This window comes from Mercurialis annua, linkage group LG6 (assembly GCF_937616625.2).
Source record: "Mercurialis annua linkage group LG6, ddMerAnnu1.2, whole genome shotgun sequence".
NCBI lineage: Eukaryota > Viridiplantae > Streptophyta > Magnoliopsida > Malpighiales > Euphorbiaceae > Mercurialis > Mercurialis annua.
The window spans coordinates 982,612-1,004,012 of NC_065575.1; the positions used below are offsets into that span (position 1 = coordinate 982,612).

General features: G+C 27.8%; 6 protein-coding genes across 6 annotated transcripts; all 6 read right to left on the bottom strand.

Annotated features, from left to right (window-relative positions):
* Positions 1 to 1,669: 1,669 nt before the first annotated feature.
* LOC126686934 (glutathione S-transferase U7-like) lies at positions 1,670 to 3,516 on the bottom strand. The gene is made up of 2 exons (XM_050381238.2): positions 3,022 to 3,516; positions 1,670 to 2,145 (listed from the first exon to the last, which is right to left on the bottom strand). The coding sequence occupies exons 1-2, from the start codon at positions 3,331 to 3,333 to the stop codon at positions 1,810 to 1,812; spliced, it is 648 nt and encodes a 215-aa protein (XP_050237195.1). The 5' UTR covers positions 3,334 to 3,516; the 3' UTR covers positions 1,670 to 1,809.
* Positions 3,517 to 5,051: 1,535 nt separating this feature from the next.
* Positions 5,052 to 5,993, bottom strand: LOC126686933 (glutathione S-transferase U7-like). The gene is made up of 2 exons (XM_050381237.2): positions 5,627 to 5,993; positions 5,052 to 5,487 (listed from the first exon to the last, which is right to left on the bottom strand). Exons 1-2 carry the CDS (start codon positions 5,933 to 5,935, stop codon positions 5,137 to 5,139), a joined length of 660 nt encoding a protein of 219 aa, XP_050237194.1. The 5' UTR covers positions 5,936 to 5,993; the 3' UTR covers positions 5,052 to 5,136.
* A 4,603-nt stretch (positions 5,994 to 10,596) lies between these two features.
* Positions 10,597 to 11,503, bottom strand: LOC126686636 (glutathione S-transferase U7-like; the record flags this gene model as incomplete). Its single annotated transcript, XM_050380774.1, has 2 exons — positions 10,597 to 10,806; positions 11,198 to 11,503. Coding segments are annotated over 2 exons (396 nt in total), but the record flags the coding sequence as incomplete, so codon positions are not given.
* A 245-nt stretch (positions 11,504 to 11,748) lies between these two features.
* Positions 11,749 to 13,161, bottom strand: LOC126686929 (glutathione S-transferase U7-like). The gene is made up of 2 exons (XM_050381234.2): positions 12,798 to 13,161; positions 11,749 to 12,408 (listed from the first exon to the last, which is right to left on the bottom strand). Exons 1-2 carry the CDS (start codon positions 13,107 to 13,109, stop codon positions 12,049 to 12,051), a joined length of 672 nt encoding a protein of 223 aa, XP_050237191.1. The 5' UTR covers positions 13,110 to 13,161; the 3' UTR covers positions 11,749 to 12,048.
* Positions 13,162 to 14,294: 1,133 nt separating this feature from the next.
* Positions 14,295 to 15,394, bottom strand: LOC126686928 (probable glutathione S-transferase). Its single transcript, XM_050381233.1, has 2 exons — positions 15,034 to 15,394; positions 14,295 to 14,912 (listed from the first exon to the last, which is right to left on the bottom strand). Exons 1-2 carry the CDS (start codon positions 15,343 to 15,345, stop codon positions 14,553 to 14,555), a joined length of 672 nt encoding a protein of 223 aa, XP_050237190.1. The 5' UTR covers positions 15,346 to 15,394; the 3' UTR covers positions 14,295 to 14,552.
* A 3,067-nt stretch (positions 15,395 to 18,461) lies between these two features.
* Positions 18,462 to 19,876, bottom strand: LOC126686930 (glutathione S-transferase U7-like). The gene is made up of 2 exons (XM_050381235.2): positions 19,481 to 19,876; positions 18,462 to 19,134 (listed from the first exon to the last, which is right to left on the bottom strand). Exons 1-2 carry the CDS (start codon positions 19,790 to 19,792, stop codon positions 18,775 to 18,777), a joined length of 672 nt encoding a protein of 223 aa, XP_050237192.1. The 5' UTR covers positions 19,793 to 19,876; the 3' UTR covers positions 18,462 to 18,774.
* Between the last annotated feature and the right edge of the window lie 1,525 nt (positions 19,877 to 21,401).

Below are 21,401 nucleotides of genomic sequence, written 5' to 3' on the forward strand. Positions count from 1 at the left end.
TAAATTAAATTATGAGTTTAAATCGGGTTTAAAATGTTAAAGACTGTGAAGCTGGAATTTGATAGTACTTCAACTCTATTATAACTATATTATATTATGTTTATGTCAGACTATTGGTAACAAAGTTTAGAATTCAAGATCAATCATATTAGATCAATAAAAATAATTTGTTTGTATATTAGTCAACATACACATACTGATTTTTTTATATATTGTTGATTAGGTAGAAGAGAATGATGTTGGAATTATGTAGTGTTTTATTTTTCTTTGATGATTTGATTGGGGAGATTTTTGGTGCTCGTAATATAAATTGATCACACAACTTTAGTAAAATATTATCCAGTATATATACCATTTAAGAGAAAGATTTAAATAAATTTTGTCCATCAATTTATCAGTGGACTAAGCCAATCATTTTAAAACACATCATTGAAATGATGGATTGATATAACTTTGTTTGCAAATATTTTACACATTTAATAATGTATTTTGAGATGACTGGCGCTGTCCACGAATGACAGTGGAGTGACTCTATTTAAAAATTTCTCACTATTTGAATTACAAATTCTAAAAATAAAAAGGAGACAAGTAAAGGGTTCTCACGCGAATGATAAAATACAATCGACATTCGAGAATCCGGAAGAGAACTGGTATATACAATACTTAAATTGTTGATGTAAAATGCTACATAGTTGGTTCTCCTAGGAATCTTTGCATGTTGAACTTAAAACATTATACTTTAATTCATTTATTCATCAATTTCCCCAAAAAAAATTCAATTATCTCAGTCTTCACAATTTTAACCTTGAGACCTTTTTATTCTACTATTATTGTTAGTTAGAGCTGTCACATTAAATTCAACCACTGAAAACAACTCTTTTAGTAATAATTTTATTTATTTCAGCCAGTTATCAATTTATTCCTTTTTAGCCAACATGTTAAATTGGATTTAATTTTAAAGCATTACTAATTTCTATTATAATAAAAAAATAAACGACATCAGACATGGAACGTGCTATCCGATCTTACAAATTTACTAATATTCGTCGCCGATCTCCTAGCAAACTTGATCTACATTTAAACTTAAAAGAAATTCTCATATCAACAAAAATCTGCAATGTTTCACAATATTTCTTCTAATCTCTAAACTAAACAACATGCTAAAAATATATTATTCAAATATGAGAGTAATATAAGTTTAAAATATTTCCTTCTTTTCCATTAATATATCTACTCAATCTAAAACCGGCCAAAGATAAAATAATTATTTAAAATAATTGAGGTTATGATGTAGTGAGATAGAGAGATGACTAAATTTGAATATTATGCTATAAAAAGTGAATATGTGATGTGAGATTATTGATGTTTCAAATTGTTTAAAGGTGTGGTTAATGCAGCTAAAAGAGTTTAAAGTCACAAAAGGCAAGTGCCATGAGAGATATGTAGTTCTGAGTATTGCCTCACTCGAGTCTTACTCAAACACGCATGCGACATTCCATATTTTTTTTGGTATATATTTGGGTCGTCCCCGACTATGACGAGTGAGATTTTAAATGTTAAAAATTATACCAATTACACACTCGTAACTTCTGTCCATAATTCATTAAATAGAAAACGAATTATATAAATAGGAGCCAATGAAAAACAAACTTTTTAAAAAAGCATCCGATACATACATACTTGTGTGAACCGAATTCGCCACGTGATGAAACATCCATTTATTGTATGACACGTGTCAAACAGAAATTGCACGAACTGAACATACAAATTAAAGGAGAGGATCCAAATACCAAGTTTTTTGAGTTTTTTTTAGTGTATGTGAGCTCTAATAAAAGCTACATGTTTATCTTTAGGAGGCAGTGATTCCTTCACAACATCTATAGGACTCATATTTTCTATCCATTTATACAAAGCAGGAAATTTATCTTCAGAAATAAACTCTTTTTGGAAAGCTTCATTAGCCACTTTGAACCAATATACTATAGAAAAGGTGACAATGTCTAGGTACCCAATGTTTTCACCTCCAAAGAATTTGTTTCCTTTTAGCTCATTTTCAAGCAATTTCAGATCTTGATTCACATCTTCACTCAATTTTTCTTTCTCCTCTCCTTCAGCCTTACTAGCCTTGATGGCAGTTTGCAACATCTGTGAAAAAAATGCAACATTGTTAATACAAAGTAACCGAAAAGAAAACGAAAAAATAAAGACCTCTCATTTACGGGTTCAAATCTTGAGTGCTACTAAACTTTCGTCATATGTTTTAATTTGATACCAAAACTTCAATTTGTATAAAATTTATACTAAAAGAATTAGATTTTTATGTCATACAATAATAAATCGTCACTTTTCGATCTAATATGGTGATCGGATGAAGCATATCTCTAAACAATCACGTTGGTCATCATGTTAGTCGCTATTGATGTGGTGTCGTAAATAGCAATATACTATTTATGGATGAGCAAACAATCAATTTGGTTAAAAAAATGAACGGTTTAATCAAAAAAGAATTATTTTAGTTTTTTAACCAAACTGACCGGATTAATTAAATTAATCAAAATATTAAAATGCAAAATTGAACCGAACCGAACCAAGTCAATTTCCAATTTGAATAAATCGATAAAAATATAAATAATGTTTATTAAACATAAACAAAAAAATAAGAATATTAATTAATTAATTAGGTTAATCCGGTTAATCAAAATTTTCTAATTTTCAACTGTAAACAAACCAATTTTTTTATCAAACCTAAAAAGATTGATTAATTCATATAACCAATTTTTCGCTCACCCCTTATTAGAATATTATGTCACATATTGTCAAAAAAAAAAAAAAACTTACTTTGATCCGAAATATTAAACTATCTTTCCTTGAAATTAAAATTAAAATTATGTACCAATTTGATACAAATTAAAGTTTCGGTCTCAAATTGAAACATAAAATAAAAGTTTGAACTGGGTGTAGTCAGTGTTTACTTACGTTTGGAATACAAGAAAATGATAAAAAAAGAAGAAAATAATTTACCTTTTCATCTACGAATTTAGCCCAGAAACGAGCTACGGCCGAGCTATAAGAATCCTGAGGTAAGACAGGATTGTTTTTCCAAGTTTCATCAATATATTCAAGAATTACAAGCGATTCTGAAATTGATTTTCCATTATGAACAAGAACAGGAATTTTTTGATGAATTGGGTTATACTTGAGGAGCAAGTCACTCTTTTTAGACAGATCTTCCTCTATGTACTCATATTCAACCCCTTTTAGCTTTAGGGCTAATTGTATTCTGCAGTTGAAAGGACTAGCCCACATGCCGATTAGCTTAATTTCTTCTGCCATTTTTGACTCGATACTGAGTCAACGACCTAGCAATTTGCTGCCCTGTGCTTATACCGTTTTAGCTATATCTAACTGGTGAAACTTAGTTACTCTTTATATAAAGACTAGGTTTTTTCATAAGCATGTCTTAAACATAGTTATTGTCGATAATTATTAGGGTTATGATTTTAAGGAGTTGATATTTTGATGAGTTTTTGGATTTTATTACTAGCTATTTCTTCTATGTTTGTGTCTGTGTGTTTAAGATGCTGCCGGAATTGAGTACAATTGGAGCATAACATCCCCAATGGCCGAACAAGAAAACCAAGGGAGGGGGGCTTGAGGGTTAAATATTTTTGCGATTATTGAATTTTTTTTTTTTTTTATTAAATAGTTACTAACATTTTATTGGTTTTTTGGGATAATAAAACTCTAATGTTTTCAATAATGGGAGGTTACCCAACCACGGCCATAATTACCTATGTGGACGACAAATTGCATGCTTGACGAAGTCGGATACCCAACGATTCTTCAGTCACATAAGCAATTATAGGCTAAAATCGATTTTTATTAAATTTGATAATCAAAATATAACAAATAAAATATCCATAATTTTTTTGTAAAAACTGTATAGTTTAAAAATAATTTATACCAGAAGGTACAAAAAAATCTTCGACTTTTTCTCAAAAATACAAATCAGCTCTTTTATTTTTTCGGGCACAATTAAGCCCTGTATTTTAAAAATTGAGCAATTAACCCTCGTTGTTTTAAAATCGAACAAATAAATTTTTTTAATTTATTTTTGGGACACTTACCTTTCAAACTTTTGGTAAATATTTTAAACATTAAAATTATTTTTGAACTTTTTTCCTATATGATTATGAGAGACATGTCAGCCATTAACGAGTGTTTCTAATGGTGTTGGACGAAAGAGATTATTTGTTCTATTTGAAAATAAAAAAGACTTGATTATATCCCAAAAAAATAAGAGGCTTGATGTGTATTTTTGAGAAAACTAGGAGGTTTTTTTTTTATACTTTTTGCCATAATTTATTATAGAATATATAATTAAGGAAGGGGAAAGAAGGAAAGAAAAATGGATAATTATAAGGAGACAAATAAAAGAAAAAATATCAACCAGTTAATTATTTGTGGCTGAATGGATGTGCGCATCTGAATGTAAAATCATCCAACAACTATTTAATTTAAATATCAAACATTTCTCTAACTACTACGGTTTGCACATGACCATGGAACTTCCCGTGGTCACAAATAATTTTCTGCTACGCTCATAATCCAAGACGAAGAGAGCTCCTCAACTTATCACGATTGTTAGTTTGTTACCATGCCCCCGTGCTGCTATTTGTGGAGAAAATTCGGCCAGTTTTAAAAAGCCTTTTACTATAAACTATCGCAATAAACCACTTAAAATATAATCGAAATTATTCGATATCATTTAGCTGAGAGTTTTACTGAGATAGATATAATAATTTTAGAGTAGTTTTCCTAACTATAAAATTAAATCAAACAACTTTGTCATGGCTAATTATGGTTTCTCCCATTCGCTTGGCTTGGTCCTTTACGAGAACAAGCAAGACGGAATTTCGAATCTGATCTTGGATGATATTATTGGTGTCTCTATAACTAAAATGTGTAGAGAGTTGTAATCTTTGGCCTTGGCCTTTCCTTAGCAAGCAAAAAAAAAAGGCTCAATCAATTTGAACTTAGCTTATACTTACTTCAACAAGAAACAGAACAATTTTATTCATAAAATAAGATCAAATGAAGATAGAATCACATAATACAATAGACTTGAAGTAGCTTTTATTTTGGAAAATGTTTGGCAAAAAGAGCTCTAACATAAGCTAAATGCTTCTCTTTCGGAGGTAAACATTGTTTCACCACATCAATTTCGTAAAGCTTTTCCATGTAATTGCACAAAATTGGGAGTTTTTCTTTGGTAATAATCTCGATCTGCAAAACTTCTTGTCGAATTTGGAACCAATAGACTATGTAAAATATTACGATATCTAAAAATCCAATGCTCTCGCCTCCGAAAAATTCTTTTCCATTCAATTCATTCTCAAGAGTCTTAAGTTGCTCACCAAGTTCTTTATAAATTTGCTCTCTTTCCTCCTCCTTTGCAGTTCTATAGTTTCGTGTAGTTTGCAGGATCTGCATTTCAATATTTCAATTTGAATTAGATCCACACCTACGAGGTCTCAAATTCGGACTATAATTAACAAAATTAAAATATTAACAACAAATATTTTAGATCATATTACGATCACAAAGAAAAGTATATAAAATTTACCGTTTCTACGAATTTAGCCCAAAAACGAGCTGTAGCGCGATCAAAGTGATCTTTTGGGAGGAACGGATTATTTTGCCAAGTTTCTTCGATGTATTCGAGAATGACAAGCGATTCTGCAATTGATTTTCCATTGTGAATGAGCACAGGAATTTTTTGATAAACTGGATTTGAATTCAGAAGCAAAGAACTCTTGTTGGAGAGATCTTCTTCTATGAATTCATACTGTATCCCTTTGAGCTTAAGGGCAAGTTCTATTCTATGACTAAATGGACTAGCCCATGTGCCAAGTAACTTCACTTGGTCCCCCATTTTTGACTAACTTTTAAGGAATAATTTGAGTGATAATACAACTTTTTTTTTCTTATCTATATTTATGATCAATCTTTTATACTAAAATCAGAAAAGTTATTTCTTGATAAACAAGTTATCTTGTGTAGTTTATGTAATTCCAACTTGGCTTCAATTCAAATTAAGTTCTGACAATTTGTATATTATAATGATTAGCTACGTGCATGAGGGTTGAACATTTATATTACTTTGAATGATTCCAAGAAGTGTTTAAAAAATTGAACTGGATCGGCTGGTTTAATCGATTAGAACGGAAGGTAAGATTTTCTCTTTTTTCTGTTTTAAGTTGTTATAATTACGGTTCGACCTCTTTTAACTAAAAATATCACAAAAAGAAAAAAAACTATTAAAATAGATAAATTTAATGTTTTTAAAAACGGACTGGAGATCAAATCGGTTTTATGGAGGGTTCATGGTTCGCCCGGTTTTACTAGATTAGCTCGGATTTTCCGGTTTAACCCGGTTTATAGCCGGTTTTTTTACTATTAGATTTTTACACCAAATCAGACAGGACAGGTGACCAGTTCCCGGTTAATCCAGTCTGGCCGTCTATTCCGTTCGGTTTTTAAAATATTGGATAAACCATAAAATTGTTTTATTTTTTATTTTCTATTATATGTAATGTATTTATAAGTTTTCAGATTATTTATGCGTTTAAATTTTATTTATTTACTAATTGAACTATTGATTAAATGAACATTACATCATATGGACCATAAAATAATGATAACCACCCTAGTTTGAATATTAATTCAAATTTTAGAATACGAACTCCAATTAACAATTAAATTCTTTAACTTGTCTCATTCGTCTATATCTTTTATTTTGATGTGCTACTTTATAAGTTTATTTGCATTTTTAGACTAATTTTATATATTTAAAAAATATTTTTTAATTAAACTAAATTTTATAGAAAAGATCACGAGTAAAATCATATAAGATGCCCTTTTAAATTTTATTTATATAGAATCAAATGAAACTTTGAATACTATTTTTCCTTTTGAGATATTTTGAGTATTAATTTGTCTTAGTACTATGAACCCATTTGTAAGTTTGACTATTTTGATTTTTGAGTGATTTAGTATATGCGTCATGGATGACAACACCAATTTGTAGTGATTGGACGACAACTCAACCACTCTTCACTATTTTAGGTTGGAAAATTAAGAATAAATGATCATTCAACCCCATAACTTTGACACAAAATATTAAATAAGTCCAAATTTATAAAAATTGGATCATTTTTACTCCAAATTTGGCAAAAACCGCTCGGTTTCACTCTTCTGGCAAAATAAAAAGTGGGATTGTCTAATTAAAAAATTTAACTCTAATTAATCCTAATTAATCTTAATTAAAATCCTAATTAATCTCGATTAACTAAAACTCTAATTAATAAAATACTAAGGACTTTTCTGCCTTTTTTATTTACATTATTTTCTTCATCCTTCACCTTCACCCGTGACCATCAGCTTTCTGTCGTCCCCATTAGCATCTCGCAACCGTTTGTCAAAATAGAATCACCTAAAAATTAACTTGAGCAAAATTTTACGATAATTAGGCATTACAATACACCACAATCTAAATTGAAAATCCTGAATAAAATGTATAAATCACCAAAAATCACAAATTTAATAGAGAAAATAAGCATAAAGAACAAAATTGGAAAAAATAATAATGAAAGTGCCTACTATTAACAAAAAAAATGATAATATTAAAATATGGTCAAACATGATTGATCTAATGCATATCACTAATAAATATAATCATTCATTTTCATAAATTTATATATTTAGATAGATAATAATAAATATTATATCATAATTGAATTTCAATACAAACAATATAGAAAAATTAATTTTAGTAATTATTATTTACTAAAAATGAATAAAAAAGTGGACAATTCTAACAGAGATAGTATTTTCATTTTATTTTTATTAATGGAAGTGAAGTTTTCCATATTCATCCTGTCCTAAATTGTTGAGCAATTTAGTATAAATATGGTATTAAAAAAATTAAATTCTCTAAATAAAATGACTTATAGATAAAAAAAAATAAAAGATCATGTTCGTGTACATAAACAATTCGAGAGGCTTGCCATTTATTAGTTTTATTGATTTATATGTATACCTCGATCGTGTGAATATAATTATATTATACGGCCAATGACAAACAAAACAACTAGAAGTAATGGAAATAAATAACTCGATAAATGCTGGAAATAAACTTTTAACAATATAAACATGTAGTACACGATAAACTAGCATAATGAATCAATCTTGATTGGAATGGCAAATAGAAAATACATATTCTTAATCAAACATTTAATTCTGAGGTTTTCTATCAAGTAGCATATATATATAGATATCAAATTAATTTTAATTACATGTATAAAACCTAAACAGAATGAAAAGATAATTTTATTTAATTACTATTTTTTTAACGCCTATACAACCACTAATTATATTTTCAAAAATTTATTTATATTAAATCTGAGCATATATTTAAAATAGTAAATATTGCCAACACACTGGTACAACCGTTATTATTCAATGTGATGCGGTTATCAGTGTCCAATTAAAATTATTGTTTCCGTTTTAGATGTTGGTGCCTCGTTATTTTCCAGTTCAATATATCGATCCGATGAAATATACTCTAAAAATATACTACGTAAAAGTATATCCTACAGTTATATTATCGCTAATAATCACATCAACTTATTTTGATATGAAAAATTAAAATAGTTTATCTGAAATTAAAACATAACTTAAATACATTTGAACATAAAACAAACAATTTTATTCATAAAATAATAACACTCATAAACTAAAGGCCTAATTACTCAAAAACCCCCCACCTTTCACTTTGTTTTCGTTTATACCCTGACCTAGGAAAAATGTCATAAATACTACTGACCTTGTCATTATGTTTCGCCCGTACCCTCGAGGTATTAAATTGATCTCTTTTCATTTGAAAAAGAGTTTAAAATAATCCTTCATTTTTAGCATATATTCTAATTACACGTCAATGTTATTAATTATACAAAAACACCTTCTTCTTTAAAAAATTCAACTAATAATAATAATTTAATTTATATTAATTATCAATAATTTGTTAAAAATAAAAAACCGTAAATTTTTTTACATCAGACTAATTAATTTCAACATAATACCGTACTTTAATTTTAAAATCTATTTTCAATTTTTTTTTAAAAAAAAATTAAAAAAAATAGCTCCTCCTCCATGGGAGGAGGAGCTTCTCCTTCCTTCCATGGAGGAAGGAGCTCGCAGCTCCTTCCTCCATGAGGAAGGAGGACGCTAGGAGGAGCTCGCAGCTCCTTCCTCCATGAGGAAGGAGCACGCTGCTCCTTCCTCACATGGAGGAAGGAGCAGATCTGCTCCTTCCTCCATGTGAGGAAGGAGCAGTGCGAGCTCCTTTACGGTAATAAATAGGACTTAATAAAACTATGTTATTTTATTTATTTATTTTATTTGAATTAAAAAATTAATTAATTTTAGGATTTATTTGAACGTTTTTAAAGATGAAGTATTAGTTTGTACATTTTTTAATAGAAAAAGGTATAAAATAACCCTTAAATTTAGTTGTTTTTAAGAAATCATCTTTTTTTTGAAATTTGGGGTACGGGCGAAACATAATGACAAGGTCAGTAGTATTTATGACATTTTTCCTAGGTCAGGGTATAAACGAAAACAAAGTGAAAGGTGGGGGGTTTTTGAGTAATTAAGCCTAAACTAAATACATGAAGATAGAACCGCAAAAATGGATGACATTTCATAGATACACAATATACATTGAGGGACGGCATAATTCATACTCACATCTCTATACTTTTTATTTTTCATTTACTTAATCTTTGATCTATTTGATTTTTTTAGTCGGTCCTTATACCTTTTTTTTTTATTATTTAGTCTTTATATTTCTATTTTCGTCTGAATTCTATGTAAATTTGTTATTTACTTAATCCTTTATAAAAATTCATTTTTTGTTTATTTCGTTCCTAATCTATTTCATTATGAAATTTAATTGTAGGGGGACCAAGTAAATAAAAAATGAAAAGTATAAAAACTAATTAAAAAAAGTAAAATAAATAAGAAATGAAATAAATAATAAATGAAAAGTACAGTGACCTGAAGATGGGTTAAGTAGTGAATGGCTCTTATTTTGAAATATTTTTGACATACTCAAAAACACCTCTAACAAAGGCTATAAATTTTTCTTTAGGAGGTAACCTCTCGTTAACCACATCAATTTCATTAAGCTTTTCCATGTAATTGCATAAATCTGGAAATTTCTCGTTGGTGATAACCACGTCAATTATGCAAACTGGTATTAAATTTTCAACTTAAATTTACTTTAGACACATACACCCAAATAACCCTTTCTTATTAAAGATCAAATTATGTAAAAAACCATTTATAAAATAAAAAAAATTATAAAAATAAATCCTAAAAATGATGTAACTCAGAACTTGAATGTATTTGTTCATTTCGTAAAAAAAAAATTGACGGGTGAGAATGTCCAAATTATATTTTTAGAGATATATTTTATTTTTTTTTAACAAAGGCTAAAATTTCCATTAATAATAACGAAAATTACATGAACGGTTTCTCAACATACTGAGTCAATTATTCTAGAAAAAATGATGAGAGCTGTAAAAATACAGTCATCGACTAGGGCTAAACTAACCACCAAGGGTCACCCAAATTTGTAGACTAAAACTAGATCTAATAATAAAATCTAGATTTATTGAACGTTCTAAAGAAGTCTAACTTCGAATGCACGACTGAGCACATCTTCTGTGATGCATCTGTTCTCTTGAAGATTAAAAACAACATCAATATTGACGCAAAACATACCTGTACTTGAGATATATTTTATAAAATGACCAAAATTGTAGATATAAAAAATCATTTTGTCAAAATTTCAATATTATCATAATTAGAAATTTTCTATTGCAATAGTAGTCAAATGAGTTTAATTGGATAGATTATTGAGTAGTCAGTAGCCAGATCTATCCATGATCCATTTGAATCAAGGAAAGACAATCGAATAGAATAATAGACTGCCACTTCAACAAACAAATTCAATTGAGTAGATTTGATTGTAACTGAAATAAAACATTTCCAACAAGATAATAAATTTAATTAGATTTAATAACAGCAGCAAATGTTTGAATTTTTTTGTATATTAGGGTAAAATATTTACCTTTTCGTCAACGAATTTAGCCCAAAAACGAGCTGTGGCTCGATCATGGTGATCTTTAGGCAGGATTGGATAATTTTCCCAAGTTTCTTCGATGTATTCGAGAATGATTAGCGATTCTGCAATTGGTTTTCCATTATGTATGAGCACAGGAATTTTTTGATGAACTGGGTTTGAATTCAGAAGCAAAGAACTCTTGTTCAACAGATCTTCTTCTATGAATTCATATTGTATCCCTTTTAATTTTAGGGCTAGTTCTATTCTTTGACTATATCCACCAGCCCATGTGCCGAGTAGATTCACTTCATGTATTTTTCATGTGTCGCATATGAAAAATTATTGCATGCAACCGTTGCTTCATGTCATTCGTACAATAAACCAATGATGCGTTAGCCATGTGGAAAAAATTATAATAAAAAAATTAAGTAATAAATGAAAGATTCTCTATCGCAAATCCTCATTGGCTTGTTGTAATTATGACATGACTTGCATATTCATATTTACTTGTCCCACATTCGTCTCCTTTACTTATCCAAAATATCTAGTTATACTCATTTTGAACAAGAAGCCAACATTTTAATTCATAAAATAGAGACACGCATAAATTAAATACATGAAGATAGAACCAAAAGAAAAGAATGACATAGAATACACAATAGATTTTGAATCGATACCGTAAACAAAATCATTTTCAACCCGAACTAAATCATATATGACCATCTGACCTATCAACGGTGTATCCTTCTAGTCTTGATTTTATTATAAATCCCATATTTATTAATTTTTCTGAACGAAAACTCGAATTAAAATGTATCAAAGTTTCTTGGTGGTTTCGCCCCTGGTTCGAGTGGCCCTTATTTTGAACCATATTTGGCAGACTCAAAAACAGCTCTAACTAAAGCTAAATATTTATCTTTGGGAGGTAAGCTTTCTTTAACCACATCAATTTCATAAAGCCTCTCCATATAATTGCATAAATCTGGTAATTTCTCATTGGTAATAAACTCAATCTGCATAACTTCTTGTCTAAGTTGGAACCAATAGACTATAAAATATACTACAATATCCAAAAATCCAATGCTATCGCCTCCGAAAAATTCTTTTCCCTTCAATTCATTCTCAAGAATCTTGAGATGCTCACTGATTTCATTTATAATACCATCTATTTCGACTTCCTCTTTCACAATCATTAAATCACGGGCAAATTGCACGATCTGCATAATATAATTCCGACGTAAATTTTTCAAATTCCTAAGCAATATTCCGTGAATGATAAGAGAAAATCTAAATATTTATCGCTTTTATCAAAAATATTGGTCTTTTTTATATCATGATTTGAATTTTTTTTATTTTAAATATAGTCAAATGCATTCAATTGAATGGATATTTGAGCATTCAGTAGCAAGATCTATCAACTTGAATCAAGAAGAGACAATCAAATAGACTGTTACTGCAGCAAAATCAAGTTGAATTGAGTAAATTTAATTATAAATGGAATTAAATCTTCCCAACAAAAATTAAAAAAAATCAATAAAAGCAGCCAATGTTTGAACTTTCTTGAACATTATAGGGCAAAAAGAAAAGCTTAATAATATATATTTACCTTTTCGTCTACAAATTTAGCCCAAAAACGAGCTGTGGCTCGATCATAGTGATCTTTAGGAAAGATCGGATTATTTTTCCAAGTTTCTTCGATGTATTCGAGAATAACAAGCGATTCTGCAATTGGTTTTCCATTGTGTATGAGCACAGGAATTTTCTGATGAATTGGGTTTGAATTTAGAAGCAAAGAACTCTTGTTGAAAAGATCTTCTTCTATGTATTCGTACTTTATCCCTTTTAATTTAAGGGCTAGTTCTATTCTATGACTAAATGAACTAGCCCATGCACCAAGTAACTTCACTTCGTCTCCCATTTGATGACTAAATTTTATACAACTTGATCAATCATTTATAAAAAAAATCTGAAAAGTTATATCTTGATAAACAAGTTCTCTCTTGATAAACAAGTTATCTCGTGGATATTTTGTTTAATTCAAACTTGATTTGAATTCAAAGTTCTTGTATTTTGTTTATTGTGATTAGCTACGTCAGTGATGAACGAGAAATTCTTGTGTGAACCTAGTTCACCACGTAGGATTGTAAACCATCCATTTATCGTGTGACATGTAGCGTAATTAATATAAACAACCAATCATTTAATAGCCTTATGTTTTAAATAAAAAACCTCTAATTAATAGGCCATTAAATGATTGGTTGTTCATATTAATTACGCCACGTGTCACACGATAAATGGATGGTTCACAATTCTACGTGGTGAACTTGGTGATGAACACTTCATATTTATTTCCATAATTTGGATGATTTCAACAAAAGTTCTCAAAACCGACCAGGACCGGCAGGTTTTACAGAAAATGAAAAGTTATACACTTCTGATTTTTAATAGGTTTAATCATTCAAAAATATTCAGTTTTTAAACTTTGTTTGATTATATTTCAAACTTTTAAAATCGTCAATTTACTCTAAATTTTAAATTTCAATTATACCCATTTTTTAATTGGATTTTTTATATTAAAAAAAATTCAAATACTTTTTTTATATTTGGCATATAGACTAAAGCAACTTTTAGCCTTTTAAACAATACAAAAGAATTGTAATAAATTTTAAATCTTACAATTCAAACTCCATAATTCAGATTACTTTTAAATAAAGTAAAATATAAAATTTTAATTTAATTACTTATAAATTTTAATTCTAATTTAATTTTTTAAAGTAGAGTTTTAAAAAATGAAAAACAACTTAAACAAATATTTTTATTTTAAAAAATTAAAAATATATTTGAACTCATTTTTTATTTTTTCGAGTGATTTGCTATGTGCGTCATTGATGACCACATCAGTATCAGTTTATGACAACTCAACGACTCTTCAAAATATATTTTAAAAATATCAAATGGTTGGTCATTTTAGTCATCATCTAATATAATATCTCACATAAAAGTATAGCCAACAAATATATTATCACTAATTATCACATCAACTTATTTTTACATGAAAAACATAAAATAATTTATCTCAAATAAGAATTAACTTAAACACATCTGAATAAAGCCAACAATTTTATTCATAAAACATAAATGAAATACATGAAGATAGAACCAAAAACTGATTGACATTTTATAGATAAACAGTAAATCAAAAAAATACTTACGTGAACCTAATTTTTCATATACCATTATAAACCATTTATTTATTATATGACATGTGTTATTAATTGATGTGTCATACGATAAATGAATAGTTCGTAATCATACGCGGAAAACTATATTCAGTTAAGAATTTTTTCACTTCGAAAGGCTCTTATTTTGGAAGATTTTTGACAAACTCAAAAACAAATCTATGATAGTCTAGAAATTTCTCTTTGGGGGTTATACTCTCTTTAATCACATCAATTTCCTTGAGCTTTTCCATGTAATTGCATAAATCTGGAAATTTCTCTTTGGTGATGAATAAGTCCATCTGCTTAACTTCTTGTACAGTTTGGTACCAATAGATTATGTAGAAAATTACAATATCTAAATATCCAATGCCATCACCACCAAAAAGTTCGTTTCTCTTCAATTGATTCTCAAGAATCTTGAAATGCTCACTGATTTCTTTTAAAATCTCCTCAATTTCCTCATCTTTTGCTAAAAGATATTTGCGGGAAAGTGCCACGATCTGCGTAATAGAATTCCAATGCAAATATTTCACAAACGATCGGTGAATAACAAGAGAAAGTTTAAATATTTACCGCTCTCATAAATATTACGAACCAAAAAATTTAATACTATATGTTTACCTTTTCGTCGATGAATTTAGCCCAAAAACGAGCTGTGGCTCGATCATAGTGATCTTTAGGCAGGATTGGATTATTCTTCCAAGTTTCTTCGATGTATTCGAGAATAACAAGCGACTCTACAATTGATTTGCCGTTGTGTATGAGCACTGGAATTTTTTGATGAACTGGATTTAATTTCAGAAGCAAAGGACTCTTGTTCAGGAGATCTTCTTCTATGAATTCATAGTGGATCCCTTTTAATTTTAGGGCAACTTCTATTCTCAGACTAAATGCACTAATCGATTTGCCAATTAGCTTCACTTCGTCCCCCATTTTTGACTAAATCTTAACTATACAATTTTCAATCTATTTTTATGATCAATCTTTTATACTAAAAATTCTTACAAGTGATTTAGTCAAAAAAAAAAAAATAATCTTACAAGTGATTTCTTGATAAAGACGTTATCTCTTCTATAGTTTATTCCAACTTGGCTTGCATTCAATGTTCTGACACTTTGTATTTTGGGAAGTTTTTACCTAGACCCGGTCCATGAAAAATTCATGGACCTATCCAATGAGGTGTTAGAGAAATGAGAAGAAAGAGAAAATAATAAAAAAAGGGAGAAATTATGTTAGATTTTCTAACACCTCATTGGGAAGTTGCATGGAAAATTCATGGACCGGAACTAGGTAAGAATTTCCCATTTTGTATTTTATAGGGTTTCCCTCAATTTTAGGTTAATTTTGTTAGAAGCCTAATCATTTAAAAGCCCTCTATTTTTAATTTTTATTTTAATTGCACTCTAACGTTGAAAAACTCTCTCAAAACTCGCCCCCCTTTAAATTTCATTTCGATTGCATCCTAACGTAGGAAAATCCTCTCAAAATTTCCCCATCTTTAAATTTTTTTTTCAGTTGTACTCTAAATTGAAAATTTTTATTGTTTTAATTTTAAAAAGTTATTGGATATAATTTAGAAAGAATGATTTTTTATATTATTAATAATATTAATATTTAATTAAAATATAGATTAAAAATAAAATATCATTTTAAATTTTTTTATGTGAAAAAAAGTTAATTTAATATTTTAATATACAATTGAAAAAAATCTATGAATGAAAGAGTTCTAAGAGAATTTTCTTATGTTAAAGTACAATTGAAAAAAAATTAAAAATAGGACATTTTTAATTGATTAACCCACTGTTAAACTAAATTATACCAAATCTACTTATTATCTTAAAAACATATCAAAAATATCAATTTCACATATCATAAAGACGAGAAATTCTTAGGTAGACTCGGTCTACCACGTCATCAGTAGACCAAACCTATCACATTATGACACATTATTAAAATGATGGCAATCTTCTAATATTACTATTCAAAGGTGTAAATAAGTAAAAAACGAATTTATAAGATTGCCATCATTTTAATGACGTGTCATAATGTGATAGGTTAGTCTACAGATAACGTGTTAGACCGAATCTTCATAAGAATTTTTCCACAAAGACTTATGGAAACACCAATAATTACCTTATGGGTTTCCATAAATGGCCACATCTACCATGTGGGCTCCCATAAATAGCCATGTGCTATGTGCGTCATTGATGACCACATCAATTTATTCCAAATGAGATTACTAGATTTAATATATTTTTAACCCTGAATTTTATTATCACTTTGTTCATCATGACAAATCACGATCATAAAATAGTCCAGTGCGAATTATATATGCAGATTTAATATGAAATTAAAATCCCAAAACTCATTAAGTTACAGATGATGCAGGGCTAATTCTAATTCTGAATTCAATTTGTCTTTGTTTTTTTTATTATCACTTTGTTTTTTCCACTACTAACGGAATCTCAGTTGATTTTTCTTCTTTTATCTATTCCGATGTTTTTTGTTTGCCAAGTTTTAGAAATTGTATAAGTATTTTTTTTATTGAACCTCTCAACTTTCACTTTATTCAATTTAACTCTTTTTTTTTTTTTTGAGAATAATGAAAATTTCATTAATAGAGAAATAAAAATACAACTTGATCAAATATTGAATATATCAATATATTCAATTTAACTCTTAAACTGTACGTGAATGCACGTATACTGACATGGACAAAATAAATTTAAATTTTGTTCTACTTGATCCTTAGCTGAATTTTCCGCATTAGACATCTGAACTCCTATTTTTTTACCCATTTAACCTCTCATACAATATATTACTCCCTCTGTCCCAAATTGATAGGCAGTTTAGGACAAACACAAGTATTAAGAAATTTAATAAATATATGCAAAATGAGCAATTCTATAAATACATACCACACTTGCCCTTATTTAATATAGTGTTGACTTTATTTCTTAATGGGTTTTACTCTATTTTTAATGTAATATATTGTAATTAATGAGGACATATATGTAATTCAAATATTAAAGTAATAAATTACTGCCTATAATTTGGGACAAAGAAATTCAAAATAGTGCCTATCAATTTGGGACGGAGGGAGTAATTTTTAAAAAGATATAAATATTTTTCTTATATTTAAAATAAAGAGTGATGTATTTTATATAATATTTAAAAAATTTATTTATATTTTAATTGTTTTAAAAATTATGAGCGTGTTTTGCATTTTAACATAAATTTTAAATTTATTTTAAAAGTTTGAAATTGCCAAAAATTAAAAGTTGGTATTTTAAAATTTCCAAAATTAAAAATTCGTGATAAATTTATGAAGCACGCTAAATTATATAATATTTTTTAAGCTTTCATTTCAAGAAGTAATAACATGTAAATATTTGACTAACTTTAAATACTTTTTATTTTTTTTTATCATTTTCTTTCTAAGTCCTATCATCATCAATAACTTATAAAAATATTATTAAAATTTAAAATAAAAATATTTTTTAAAATTTATATGTCATCGTATATAAATTAATGGCTTAATCACCAAAAAATAGTCAAACCCTTAAGTCTTGTGTCAGTTATAACCAAACCTTTCAAAATTACTAGATTTGGTCAATTTTGCTATATTCTGCTTCTTTTTTATTTTTTTATCGAACCGGATTTGTTGCCTACATATCGTCCATGTCACTTCCAACTCATCAAACTAGTTGACATGGTAACATCCCAAAATATACCAAACCTTTACGTTTTGTGTCAGTTATAGACAAATCTTTTAAAATCACTAGATTTATCCAATTTTACTATATTCTGTTTTTTTTTCCAGCCATTTTTGAATCGAACTGTATTTATTTTATATTAACTATAAAATGATAAATGAATTATTAGTAAAAATATAAAATAAATGGAAAAACAGATAAGATAACTTTTTTCTCTACTTCTTATTTTTTTCATATCAGATGTAAAGATATAATTGTGTTAAAAAAACAGATTATTGTAATTTATATAATATATCAAAATAAAAAGATGTCCAAAATATCAAGCTATACCCATTTTGAACAAGAAGCCAACAATTTTATTCATAAAATAAAACACATAAATTAAATACATGAAGATAGAACCAAAAAAAATGAATAACATAGAAATACACAATAGAGTTCGAGTCAATAGCATAAACAAATTTTTTTTTCAGCCCGAACTAAATGATATGTAATCATATGATCTTTCGACTATGTAAGTGTAACTTCCCTCTAGTCTGAGCTTCACTATAAATCTAATATCACTCTCTTAAAACTGTCCAAACGGCAGCTCAAACTAGAATTTATATAAGTTTTTTTGTGGTTTTGCACCTGTTTCGAGGGGGCCTTATTTCGAGCCATTTTTGACAGACTCAAAAACAGCTCTAACATAAGCTATGTATTTATCTTTGGGAGGTAAGCTTTCTTTAACCACATCAATTTCATAAAGCCTTTCCATGTAATTGCATAAATCTGGAAATTTCTCTTTGGTAATAAACTCGATCTGCATAACTTCTTGTCTAAGTTGGAACCAATAGACTATAAAATATACCACAATATCTAAATATCCAATGCTATCACCTCCAAAAAATTCTTTTCCCTTCAATTCATTCTCAAGAATCTTGAGATGCTCACTGATTTCTTTTGTAATCCCATCTATTTCGACTTTCTCTTTTGCGATCATTAATTTGCGAGCAAAATTCACGATCTGCATAATAATTTAAATTTTTCAAAATTCACAGGAAAATTCTAAATATTTACCTTTTTTATCAATCTAATTAAAATTTTAATTTGGATTTTTGTATCAAGAAATTAAATATTTTCTATTTTAATAGTAGTCAAATGCGTTCAATCAATAGTAGCCACGTAATCAATCGGATAACTGCCACTTCAACGAAATCAAGTTTAATCGATGCAATTGAGTAGATTTAATCACGATTAATATGAATTCAAATCAACAAAAAGAAAAATTTAAATAGATTTACTAAAGCAGCAAATGTTTGAACTTTCTTGAATATGAAGGCAAAAAGAAAAGCATAATAATATATATTTACCTTTTCGTCTACGAATTTCGCCCAAAAACGAGCTATGGCTCGATCATGAGGATCTTTAGGCAGGATTGGATTATTTTCCCAAGTTTCTTCGATGTATTCGAGTATAACAAGCGATTCTGCAATTGGTTTTCCATTGTGTATGAGCACAGGAATTTTTTTATGAACTGGATTTGAAGTGAGAAGCAAAGAACTTTTGTTGGAGAGATATTCTTCTATGTATTCATATTGTATCCCTTTTAACTTTAAGGCTAATTCTACTCTATGACTAAATGAACTAGCAAAATTGCCAAGTAGTTTCACTTCATCTGCCATTTTTGACTAAATTTTATTCTTGATAATGAGGAATATAATGAATGATGCAACTTTTATCAATCTTTTATAGCAGAAATCTGAAAAGTGATTTCTTGATAAGAAATTTATATTGAAAAAGTCTTTAGGCGGCTGGGCGTAAGGTATGACGAGAAAGTTGAAGTACTCGAGCCTTCAATTTTCAAATCAAAAAAGAATAGAATATTTTGATTTGAATTAAAAAAAACTTGATTTTTTTTTTGGTAAAATTACACTCTGCATTCTTTTTTAAATTGTTTTTACAAAAATACGGTTTAAATTGGTGGTGTTGTAAAAATACTCTTTGTTAACTTATTTTTTTTCAAAAATATCTCATTTTCCAGTAAGCTCCCAATGATATAACAAAAAGATTTGAAAAAAAAAATAGAGCATATTTTTACAAACATTTAGCTGAAAATAGATCTTTTTATAAAAAGCCCTTTTTTATGAATATCTTGATCATTTTTTTATAAATTACTAAAATTAACATAAAAGCATTATAAAAAAATAATTTTACGAAACAATAATATAAAAAAACTACATCAATAATTGTACGAAATGGAAACATACAAACATTACATAAATAATTCTATAAGACACATTAAATAAAACATTTATGAGTCGATAACCTAAAAACAAAACATATTACTCCCTCCGTCCCAATAGAGTTATCACTTTACCTTTATCACACAGTTTAAAAAAAGCAATTATTATTTATGTTTTTTATAAATTCTTCCTTACTTTTCTTGTCATATCCCTATTTAATATATAATCCACTTGCAATTTACTTTCATTAGTGGATTTTAAATAGGGGTAACATAGAAAAATTGAGTGTACAAATTAGTTACTTTTTGAAAGTGGACAAGAATTTTGGGACAATCTTTTTTCAAAGTGAATAACTCTATTGAGACGGAGAGAGTATGATATTACATAATAACGAAATAGAACATATTTTACATCAATAATCTAGCAAATCTATATCAAATCCGCCAATATTAATAATTTTAATAAAAACTAAATTTTTATAATAAAAAATATTTAATAATATTTTACTTTCATTAATGGATTTTAAATAGGGGTAACATAGAAAAATCGAGTGTACAAATTAGCTACTTTTTGAAAGTGGACAAGAATTTTGAGACAATTTTTTTTTCAAAGTGAATAACTCTATTGGGAAGGAGAGAGTATGATATTACATAATAACGAAATAGAACATATTTTACATCAATAATCTAGCAAATCTATATCAAATCCGCCAATATTAATAATTTTAATAAAAACTAAATTTTTATAATAAAAACTATTTAATAATATTTTATTTTATAAATATAATCAATATTATATATAGTAATTGGACTAATATATAACAAAAATAAAATTTATGGTTAATTCATAAAAATGTATAAATATTAAAGTTGAAAAAAGATTAAAATATTAAAAATGGAAAAGATATCCTTTTAGTGTAGGAAAAGGTGATTTTTCATTGGAGTGAATTTGATGATAAATCACCTATTTAAAGTTAGGCTTAATTACTTAAAAACCACTCACCTTGAACTTTTTTTTCGTTTATACCCTGATTTAGGAAAAAATTCAT